Source organism: Poecilia mexicana, unplaced genomic scaffold (assembly GCF_051168715.1).
Source record: "Poecilia mexicana isolate PSO_F unplaced genomic scaffold, ASM5116871v1 scaffold_12, whole genome shotgun sequence".
NCBI classification, from domain to species: Eukaryota; Metazoa; Chordata; class Actinopteri; order Cyprinodontiformes; family Poeciliidae; genus Poecilia; species Poecilia mexicana.
The window spans coordinates 10,746,529-10,757,824 of record NW_028263381.1 but is presented as its reverse complement, the minus strand read 5'-3'; the positions used below and the strand labels follow the sequence as shown (position 1 = coordinate 10,757,824).

Below are 11,296 nucleotides of genomic sequence, written 5' to 3'. Positions count from 1 at the left end.
AAAAATATGAAAAAATCTGGAATAGGAACAAAGTATGTTAAAATTTCGAGTATACTATTTCTAAAGTAAAATTATAAATTGTTTTGATACGTGTGTGTGTGTGTAAAATATATGTATACATACACGTATATTCTTTTTGTGTTTAATTTGTCTTCTTGAAGGGGCATTTTCTTACATCTGTAGATGCACAGATGGTTTGTTCATTTTCTGTTTTTTTTTTAATTTTTATTTTGGATAATCCTGAAATTGTCATATCAATATGCACCATATGGTTCTAAATCTGTTTTCCATTGAGAACTTTTTTTTTTCTAAATTGTTGCGGTAGTGTTTATTTACAGATAGTCTTTGAGAGGTTGTTGGATAACTTTTTTTTTTTTTACATTTCTTTTTGCACTGTCATGTTACGAACTCATATCAATTTAACTGCAGTGTTTTCAGCTCAGGTGCATATTTTGGTTTGTTTTTGGACTGGATTATATTAAGAATCTGTTGTAAGATGCTTGCAGTTTGAAAGACTTGCATCCTAAAGTTTCCCAAGTTTTGGAAGCACTGTTTTAAAAGAAATGAACTAAATAAAACTCTTTCACAGCCTCTGCTATGAGGATCCCAAAATAAAACAAACATCGCTGAGTCATTAACCGTTTAAACTCGGTTTACTAAAGCAGAGTTTAATTTTCGTCATTAACCCACTAACATGGGAATATTCAAACAGCAGTTTTATGCACACAGCAGTGTACAAATAAGAAATGAGAATACAAAGACTGTTATTCTAGCTTCATTTTGTGTTTTTATTCATATTGACTCAGCAGAGAGCAGCAATCAGATCTGGTGTCATCCTTGAATGTCCCGTTTTCTTTCCTCGGACAGGTGGAAAGAAAAAAAAAAAACATGCGGAAAAGGGAAAACTTTTTAAATGGCAACGTTGTGCTGGTTTGCCTCTCCATATGGGACGATTATATTGTGTAGGATGCGACTTTGAGTCACCGCTGCCATTTCAAATATAAATGTGCTGCTCTGTTGCGGTTTCGCAAAACGTCTAATGACCACATGCATCTCATCATGGATTTGAATTAGCTAAGAGTATAAATGCCACCTTGATTTTCTTAGTTCAAATACATTTTTATTTCATTATACTGTAAAATACAAAACAATAACAAAACATTTGTATGTACAAATGTACAAAGTTTAACATTATATTACATATTTTGGCTATAAACAAAAGCAAAATCTTTGTTCAGAGTTACTCATTCAATACAAAAATACGAATGTTTCATATAAATTATTGCACTTTGCAGCTGCAGTGCATTGTAGATTGCCATCGCTGTTTAGAAAGTGTTCACCTGAAGTCATACTTTTTGGAAGAAAACACAAACAACTAAATGGCACTTTTATTTTCATTGCTTCACCCTTTTCTTTTATCCATTTTCCATCATCTTTGGTACCTTTTTTTTTTCTAAAAGAAACCTTCTCTATTACTCAGCACCATTCTGTATAAATTAACATTGTACCTGAAAATAAATGGCTTTGCAGGTGAAATGGGATGATAAATATCACTGTGTTTATTAATACAGTTTGTTTTAAACAGTGTGTATTAGGAGTAAAGTCTGCGATGGTGTGTTGCTCGCTGCTAGAAGGCCTCTGGAGATGCTTTGTCTGTTGCTCCTGGTTTCCCTGAATTTTCCAGTTAAAATCCGCTGGCACCTGGTCCACCAAGTTTTGTCAGTTAAATAAGACAAATTCCAGTTTGGTCCCTTTTTTTTGTTTTGTTTGTTTTGTTTTATAAAAAGGTTTTACAACCCTGGCTTTGAGGCCTCGTCGAGTCACCTGCACAAGGTGAGAGGGGCTCTTAAAGGAGTAATGCTTTTTTTTTTTTCTTTGTGCCATGAACACCACAGCGTGTCTTGCTGCTCGACGTCAGCTTGAAGGCAAGTATTGGTAAAAAAAAAAAAAAAAAAGTGTTCGGGATTCTGCAGACATATATATATAGCCTTCAGCTTTTGTCGTCTTGTCTGCGTCTCATAGGTGTCTCTTCATGTGGAGAGCAAGGTGGTCCGACCTGGAGAAGGCCCGGTCGCATTTCTGGCACTGGAAAGGCCGATGACCCGTGTGTTTCCTGTAGTGGCGAGTGAGCTCATCGGAACGTGCAAACTTCCAGCCGCAGCCCTCCCAGTCGCAGTGGTAAGGCTTCTCCCCTGTGATAACAAAAAAACACACACACACACACAGAGCAGTTAGCACCATCCCTAAGGTTGAAGTAGCCACCTCCAGCTAGAAAAGAGGTCCATCCTGTCCTGCAGCTCCTCCGTAAAAGGCCTAGCACTTGTATTTGAGCAGGGATCAGTGTCAACCTGTTTGGCTGCACCTGACAAGCAACTCCCCTAGTCCATCCCCCACCCTTCTATGAATGTGTTTGTTCAACAATGTGCAAGTGATGTGGCCTGTTTTTCTGTAAATCCACAATGAAAGCCTTAAGCTGAATAGCTCTAGATAACAAAAAATAAGTATGATTAACGAGCGAGGCTTCAATGTGCATGCCTCATAAAGTAAAAGGCAACAGGAGAAGGAAAAGCTGTAAAGGGAGCTCTACCTGTGTGTGTGCGGTGGTGTGCTTTCAGGTGGGAGCTCTTTGTGTACGTTTTGCCACAGCCAACGTAGTCGCACGTGTGCGTCGCCACCCTCTTCCTGGGCCAGGAGCGCCTACCGCGTTTGGGCTTCGGCTCCTCGGGCAAGCAGTCCCCGCTGGAGATCATGAGACCCTCTGTAGGGTGAAAGGATGGCCAACATAGTCGCCATGAAACATTAATATCATACCATAGAAGAATAAAGATCTTAATAACAGAATTCGCTTGTGCAGTCGGTTTTGCCAAATCTTCTCTAAAATTGAATTTATTGAATAGATAAACTCTCAGCTGAACTGGTTGTACAAAGTAATTGATACTGCAAAGTGGTGTGCCAGTCACCTGGGTACTGCATGGACGAGCCCTGAGGGTAGGAGGTGTAGCCCTGAGAGGTACCATGGTGGTACCCCTGCGGAGGTAGCGGGATCTGAGAGAGAGGGTGGCCCAACTGGTGCTCCCGGCCAAGAGGATTGTCTGGAGAAAGGGACGAGGACGAAGACAATCTAGTGCTGGTCATGGTCCTCCCATTCCCTGGAAATGCGTGAAGATCCAAGTTGCTGGGACGCTGTTGCTGGCCTGCCCGGCCATGAGAGTTCACCCCTGCCAAGTGCAGGTCGATGGGCTGTGAAATGGTGCAGTTACTGGGGTTCTCCTGCTTTATCCGGCTGCACACGAAGGACGGCGAGACCCGCGACGGAGCAGAGTCCGATGCCGTGCCGACGCAGGCCTTGCCTACAGTCATGCTTTGGCTGTACTCTCCCATGTCCATTGTTGTCTTGACTACAAACTTGCCATGGAGGCTAGGGGGGTGGAGGTATGCTGGGTCCAAATCAGGCCTCATGAGTTCTGCCACAAAGCCTCCAGAGGGCGAAACGTCACTGATGTCTGGGATGGTGTAGAGCAGCTCGCTGGCAGTGTCTTGAGGAGAAGGAAGTTGGTAAGATGAGGTGAAGGAACCTGGGGAAGATGACATGGCCTGGGCAGAGCTGCACCCCATGGCGTCCTCCTGCTGTTGCTGTTGCTGCTGCTGCTGCTGCTGCAAGATGGAATTGGACAAAATAAAATCATAGTCCAAGTCCAGATCTGGCTCAGTGTCCTTCTTGGACATGCTGGTGCTTGTTATGCTGGTGGCTGTGGGGTGGTCTGGGTCGCAGCAGCTGCTTCTCCCCGGCACACTTGGTCTCTTAAGATGGGACAACTCCTCCTTCCATTTCTAGAGATAAGTTACAGAAACCAGATAAGAAGCTTGTTTGTGTCGAGTTACCACTAATTACAAGAAACTCGTACCTATTTATGTCCTGCTCTACTTTAAAAGAGTCCAAAACAAGGGAAACCGACTTGTGGACAAGTTCAGTTCAAGAAAGAATTTAATGAAGGGTGATATTTATGAAAGCTCAGCAACACAGCTCAGTCAGGTGGAGGAAAGATCTTTGGAATGTGTACTGGCTGGAATACTGGAATTGATTCAGAAAGCATAAAAATGGGAAAAAGAAAAACAATAAGTATGCTTGGATAGGCACTCGGAGACATCGTGTAGTCAGATAATATTCTTTCTAGGAGTTTTGCTGGAAACCATGTGTGCTTTCCCAGTTTGAATGCCTAGGGTTGCCTGTATAAACTGGTGCACGCCCCAGCAGTGTCAAGCCTTGACTGCAGTAATAATACGGGAGCTACACTGAGAAATAAACACACTTTAAATAGAGGACTATAAGAGATTCCCTGATGCCCAAAGTCTATCTGGCAGGCAGTAGGGTATACTCACCAGATAAGCACCTCCTATGGGTCTGCTCTTGTCAGTTGGTCCGCTGGCAAACGTGGAAATAGATGGGAGAAGCGTGCCACAAGCCATCTCGACGTCATTTGGAGGCTGCCTGAAATTACACAGAAAACACCGTAAATCCCCGGAACGATCCTGCAGGAGGAGGCGCTGCGCAGGCTCCTTTATATTCCACAAGCAAGACGATGATCAGGCGATGTTGTGAAAAAAAAAATGTTTCACCTCATCAGTTAGAATCGACTCTAATTCTTCTTGCCGCGGACTGCACTGGATCTGGTAGGAATAAAATCCCCTCGTCAGAAGTGTTTCAAAGTTTCTGCTCCGCACCGCACGCCGCACTTTGGCTCCGGGACATGCCGCCGCTAGATTGGGCGCGCCGGTGGAAAAGAAAAGCATACAAAAAAAAAAAAAAAAGGAAAAGAAAAAAAAAAAAAATGGAGCTAGTTGTGACTGATTGGAGGCTGTTTTGAACGGGGAAGACAGAGAGGCGACGAGCAGGGGAATCCCTCCCGCCAGTTGCCTTGCAGGGAGACCGGCAGTCTGAGTGAGGAAACAGCGTGAGAGAGGCATCCTTAAATCTAAATCATGGGAAACGCCTTCTGTCGCCCGGCAACGGGCGCAGGAAAACATTAGGGGGGGAGGGACGAAGAGTGAAGGGGTAGGCCGAGTCTAATGGCATAGAGAAAAAAAAGTGTGAGGCACGGCGAGGTTTGTTTGTATTCATAGCAACGGTACCAATCCTTGCTGCTTTTATTCTTGTAAAAAGCCATTTAGGAAGTGCAAATTTCCAATTGCAACACACAAACTGACAGGAGAACATAGGTAGGGACGATTAATGCGGACACCTGCAGGCGCACATATCACCTGGAGAGCCGAGATAAATAATACTTAGTAAATAATGGAAATATAATTATTATTAATATAGATGAGTAAAATTTTTTTTACATTTACTTTTATATTAGTTAATGACACACACACACACACACATATATATATATATATATATATATATATATATATATATATATATATATATATATATATATATATATATATATATATATATATATATATATATGTGTGTGTGTGGGGGGGGGTGTGTGTGTGTACATGTACGAAAGTTGTGTATATAAATATTCACATAGTGCAGTGAATATTGCTTGATAATCTTGGCGTATTGTCCTAATTTGAGGAATAAAAGCCTCCATTGTCTATATCTGCAAGTAGATGCGGGGTTAACCCTGGACAGGTTGCAGTATAAAATGGCAAAGCACAGAAGGGTAGACGGGACAAACAACCATGCTCTCTGACACTCACCGCTGCAGCCAGTTTAGAAAGACCAATTACCATAACTTGCATGCTTTTGAACTGTGTAAGGAAGTTGTACCTGGGGAGAATCTAGGTACAGTGAGACCGTGCAAACTACAACACATTACCCACACTGAGCCTTACTGTGCCACTGTTCATCCCGAGGTATAAACAAATCCAGGTATTTTGATAAAAAAAAAAAGGTTCCCTGTTATTGTGTGTTGTTTGGATTAATTTTAACTTTTACACAGAGCTCTGTGAAGCTGCTAAAAGTAACTCATGATGAATCATACTGTAGGATGCATTATGCTGTGGAAATGTTTTCCTCTGTTTGGGATTTGAAATCTGGTAGGAGATTATGGGAAAACGGATGTGACTAAATGCAAGAGAATCTTCAAAAATATGTACAAGGCTGCAAAAACTTAAGTGTGGATGTAGGTTCACCCTCTAGTACACAACACTGTGTGTATGAAGAAATATGAAGAAATATTAATGATGGCTATCTTAGAATAAGAACTTTGAGAATTTCTGGTCGCTTAAAAGTAAAAAAATGTAAATGTTCTTAAATACATTTGTACAGTGCTGAATTATTAATTAAAAAATATATAGCCAAAGATTTCAAATATGATAAAACTTTTGCTTGGCAAAAATTATTTGATTAAAATCAAATTATTTCTAGTAGTTTTACTCTATAAGTGTAACATTTTATTCCAAAGACACACTAAAAAAAATCTGTGTGTCACTGAGGTTGTATTGGGTTTTAAAAATCTTCCTTGAAAAGCATTAAAGCTTTAAAACGCCAGGCTTTGTGGCTAAACTGGCATCTTGCTGGATTTGCAAATCATTTTGGTACAAACTCTGCTGTCCAGAATAGCTTGGCGCACTGACTCGACAGCATTTGCGAGAGCAAACAAAGCGTTCGGCATTGATCCTCCTGCATCAGGATCTCGTCTGTTAGGTATGTCAACAAACACGCTGGCGTTTCAACAGGACATGTTCTCCATAAACGACTTGTCCGTGTCTTCACACAGAAACTGCACAAATGCACAAAGCTTCAGTTAGCAAACAAAAGCATGTGGGAAAAAAAAAAAGGCAGGACACAGAGGCACATGAGCTCTGTCAACAAAAAACGGGTATCCTGTTTGGGCTGCTTATGGCTCCAATTTGACATATTATCTGAGACCAAGCATTGCATATGCACATGAAACAAACATTTACATACACTGCATATTAAGACAAATCTTTTTCTCACAAAAGCAGGAAAGTTGAACTTTTCCTGTTTTTGTTTTTATTACTTTCCTAAACTTTAAACATTGGAGATTACTTTGCAATTTGGGAAAGCCCTGATAATGATGCCGTGTCACGATAGGTTAACTCACAACATTGTAGTTAAAGGGAGGGAGTTAAACCTGTGGCTGTGTTTCAGCACAATACATTCAACACATTGCTTTGTTGTGTGGCATCATGGAGAAAAAATAAAGAACTCAGCCAAACTAACAGCAAGAGAATGTTACAGCTTCACAAATCTGGTTCACCTTGCGTACAATAAGGAACTTAATTTCAAGTTGCCTACCTATCTCCGTATCAGTGTTTGAATGTGTGTGTGTGTCTGACAGCGACAGGGTGAATGTGACTCAAATTTTTTTTTTTTGGAGATAAATCAAAGTCAAAGTGTTTGGCCATAATAACCATTGCTACACATTAGAGGAAACCAAGGAAGCTTGCAAGCCTGAAAACTCCATTCCAGCTGTACAGGTAGATGGACGCACAGAGGAGGCAGAACCATGTTACGGGGCTGCGTTGCTGCAGGAGGGGTTGGTGGAATTCACAAAGTTTCACAAATTGCTAGGCAACAACCTTGCATCTCCATTTTTGATGAGTTTTTGTTGTTTTCTCGTGAGAACCAGTTCTATGGTTTCATTAATAAAAATACAAAAGAAGGAAAAGGAAAATCATCAAAAACAGTAAATGTATTTCAATTTAGTAAACAGACACACAAGGGTTTTGTCAGACAGGTGACAACAAAAGCTAACTATCTTTTTATGCACTATATGTAAATATCAGGTTCCAATTGTATATTTACTCGACTTTCTTCAAATGTGCGGAGAGCAAAGAAGTGATGGTTTTAAGTTGTGTGTGTGTGTGTGTGTGTGTGTGTGTGCATAAGGTTCTTGAAGACCAGCTTCCTAAAGCAGGTAGGAAGACAATAGAGACCATGTCATTATAGCCACATTCTTTATGATGAGACATAATGGTTTTTGAAAGTGATCCTCAAAACAAAAGGCTGACTTGAACAAGTCAGGTGCTTTGCATTGGAATAATAGCCCGAAGAAAATAGATAAAGACCGAGAAGATGACACCGCTGTGTGCTGGGCTCTGTTCCTGACACAATGAAGTCATGGCCGTTCTGTAACTCACACCAAACCCTCGTATGGAATAAGTTAATGCAGCAGTTATAACTGAACGAACTGCTGATATTTAAAAAAATAAAATAAAATCTTGTGATACACCACTGCAGTGAATCATTTCAACATAACTTCAGATATTTTCTTGAACACTGCGGTGACATAACGATCGGATGTGGTGAGGCTGAGGTAATGGTATTTTATCAGCAAGGAGAGGTGAACGACATGGGTAATACTTTCCTCTTGTGAGCTTTCAGCATCCCCAGGGTTGTGTTTTTGTCTATTTCTCTGTACAAATAAAGTCTGCATGTCACAACGTTTACCTCAAGGAGTACCTTCACCTCCGTAAAGTGTTTTTAAGGTGAGCTCAGGTGTTGTTCTTGGCTGTGCTGAGAGTTTCAACAGAACCATTCGTAGAACATTTGTACATCTTGAGACTCATTAGAATGAAATGACATAGCAAAAAATTTGAGGATTCAGATAAAAACGGCAAACTACAGATAAATCGTAGCCCCTCCAGATATTGTTTCGCCGCTGTCCCTCGGTGAACGGCCCCCCTCCTCCTCCAGCCTCCCAACCTGGACAGCTTCCAAGTGAATATATCAGCAGATCATAACTCCAGATATTGAGGTTTTCTACGCTCTCTTCCAGATGCTGTTCAGTAATTAAAAAATAGCTTTCATTCTTTCCTTAATTTCTAAAAGTTGGGGGAAGGTTTGTCGTCCCTCCGCGCTGTACTTCCACACTTCTACATCTCACATTAGCTGTAGTGCTGTTACCCTCGGACTGTGTTTCGATGATTTCTTGCTAAGTGGAGTTAAGAAAGAAGTAATTTAAACTAAATTATTCATCTGGTTGCCGCTCTTAGGGACGGTTAAGGAAAACAATGTTTGGACACGTTAAGAGGAGAGACTCTGTTTAATGTGTTTGTGCATTATTTGGTGCATTACTCAAGTGTTTGCAGTTTTCAAATCAACTGCTTGAATGCGTTTCATTGAGACTTTGCGTGAGAGACCAATGCGAAGTAGTGCATGACTGTAAAGTGGAAGGAAATGATAGATAGTTTTTAAACTTATTCACATATAAACATCTGAAAATGTGGTATTGCTTTGTTTTCAGCCTCCTTGTGTCAACTGCTGCAGCTGCAAGTCTTCTGGCCTCTGCCAGACTTGCACAACCAGAGACTGAAATTCTTCTTTGTAGAACAGCTCAAGCTCAAACAGATATAATAAAGAGCATCAGCGGACATTAGACTTTTTTTTTTTAATTTCCTGCTACAAGTTGTCTATTGGATTCGGGTCTGGACTTTGACTGGGCCTTTACAGAGAGGATCTCAGGACCCACTTTGGTTTAACATGTAGCTTTGTTGTTCTGCAGGAAGCTAACTAAGTTCCCTGTTCCTACTGAAGAAAAGCATTGGCACAGCATGATACTGCCACTACTTAGTGCCATTGTGGTGATAACGTTTTAGATCTAGGACAAAAATAAATAGCTTGGTCTCATCTGCTACATGTCTTGAGGCAAACTGTATGTGCACTCTTTAATGACTTTCACCTTGCTGCTGTTGATTGAAGGCTGCATTTGTTTAGTGTCTCACTGATAATGTAGTTATGTTTTGGTCTCATTTGACCAAAGTGTCTTTGTGATTAATGCTCTCCTCGTCTGGCTTATCAGTTTAGGTGGACGGCAATGTCTTTGTAGGTTTGCAGTTGCATCATACTGTTACCTTTTTCAGATGATGGGTTGCACATTGCATTCTTGGGATACCGTTTTATGATCCAGCCCTGCTTTAAGCCTGTTTGAGATCCTCCTCGCTAACCTGTCTGCTGCATCCCTTTGTCTTCATGATGCTGTTTTTCAACGATGTTCTCCAGCAAACCTTTGATGGCTTCACAAAACAACTGGGTTAAACCAAAAATAAAATACACATAAATAAACTACAGTCACTAACTAGGTGACTGGTTGCACTGGATTTTTTTTTTTTATAAAAGTATTTAAAATCTTTTCCTATTCTTTTTTCTTTCACTTCTTATATAGTACTTTGTCTATCACTTAAAATCTAAAAAAAAATCATTAAAGTTCATGGTTGTAACACATAGGCATGCTTTTGCAAGGTTATGTGCAAGGTTATTTGTAAGACTTTTTCTACCATGTCTGGGAAACTAAGTTTTTTTTTTTTTGTTTGTTTGTTTTGTTTTCTGTTTAACTGAAGAGACAAAAGCTTATTGATGGTGTCCGCTTCAGTTAGGAAAGACTCCTAGAGTAAATAAAATGTTGTCTGTGGGTGAAATTAGCTTACAGCCAACAAGTAAACATATGCACAAGGCTTGAGTCAGTTTTTGTTGTGACAGTTGCACAACAAAAAAGATGCTGCAGAGTTGCAGCAAGGCATTGCTCAGCCTTCATCATGTTGTATAATGTAGCTGTGGGCTTCCACTGGGACTGGAACATGTGGTTCAGGTGTGGAGTAGTGGTCGTGGTCATGTTTCAGGTTTTGTGTAAAGCTAAGCGGGTTTAAAGGAAGGAGCAACAAACAGGGAAAACTTCCCAAAGAATCCGACTGTGAGAAAGGAGAAAGAGAGAGAGAGAGCTCCTGCCGGGCGGCAAGCTGTCCAGCCTTTGCCTGCCCTGGGATTCCTCAACAGCCTTAAATATGCCAGTTATTTTTAACCGGCGACGTAGCAGAGTCCAGTGTCCGCCCCCTTTGTTAGAATATTTCCTTTCTGTCAGGAGGAGAAATGGATGGGAGCCATGCTTCCTGGTCACATGATGAAGTCCAGGCGGCCAAGTGAGAGACTTTCTATGGACTAAGCAAATGAGGAAGAGAGAAAGAGAAGGCTGGGCTGGGTGTTGCACACTGACTCCAGCCCACACATTCACCCAGCGCCTCCCTTCTCTAAAGTTTAACCACCTCAGAGGGCCAGATGAGGCGTCAGATGAGGCAGTCCCTCATAATCAGATGCTCAGACGTCAGAGGCTTGGGAAACCGGAGCAGGGATTGGTGTTCGTGAGCTGCAGAGGAAATGAGAGTGCGGGTACGGCACATAGGCAGACAGAGGCTTGGGGAGGAGGGCCCTGTGACGTCAGGCCATGGACCCACCAGGATTAGAAGCCTCTAAAAAGAAAAGGTCCGGGACTGGGCTGCGAGAGCTGGAGAGAGTGTGTTTTTCTGTCTGCCTGACATGGGA

The 11,296-nt window shown here is 41.5% G+C and overlaps 1 protein-coding gene across 1 annotated transcript; it reads right to left on the bottom strand.

The window, feature by feature from the left end:
• Positions 1 to 764: 764 nt before the first annotated feature.
• On the bottom strand, positions 765 to 5,248 carry klf4 (Kruppel like factor 4). Its single transcript, XM_014968939.2, has 5 exons — positions 4,618 to 5,248; positions 4,381 to 4,489; positions 2,961 to 3,831; positions 2,588 to 2,758; positions 765 to 2,192 (listed from the first exon to the last, which is right to left on the bottom strand). Exons 1-5 carry the CDS (start codon positions 4,620 to 4,622, stop codon positions 2,017 to 2,019), a joined length of 1,332 nt encoding a protein of 443 aa, XP_014824425.2. The 5' UTR covers positions 4,623 to 5,248; the 3' UTR covers positions 765 to 2,016.
• Positions 5,249 to 11,296: the final 6,048 nt, after the last annotated feature.

Bases quoted from the DNA above. Each gene is read 5' to 3' on its own strand.
- klf4 (XM_014968939.2), bottom strand. The intron at 3,832-4,380 runs GTGAGTATACCC...ACTTATCTCTAG, and splicing joins CCATAGGAGGTGCTTATCTG to AAATGGAAGGAGGAGTTGTC. The intron at 2,193-2,587 runs GTAGAGCTCCCT...TTGTTATCACAG, and splicing joins ACACCACCGCACACACACAG to GGGAGAAGCCTTACCACTGC.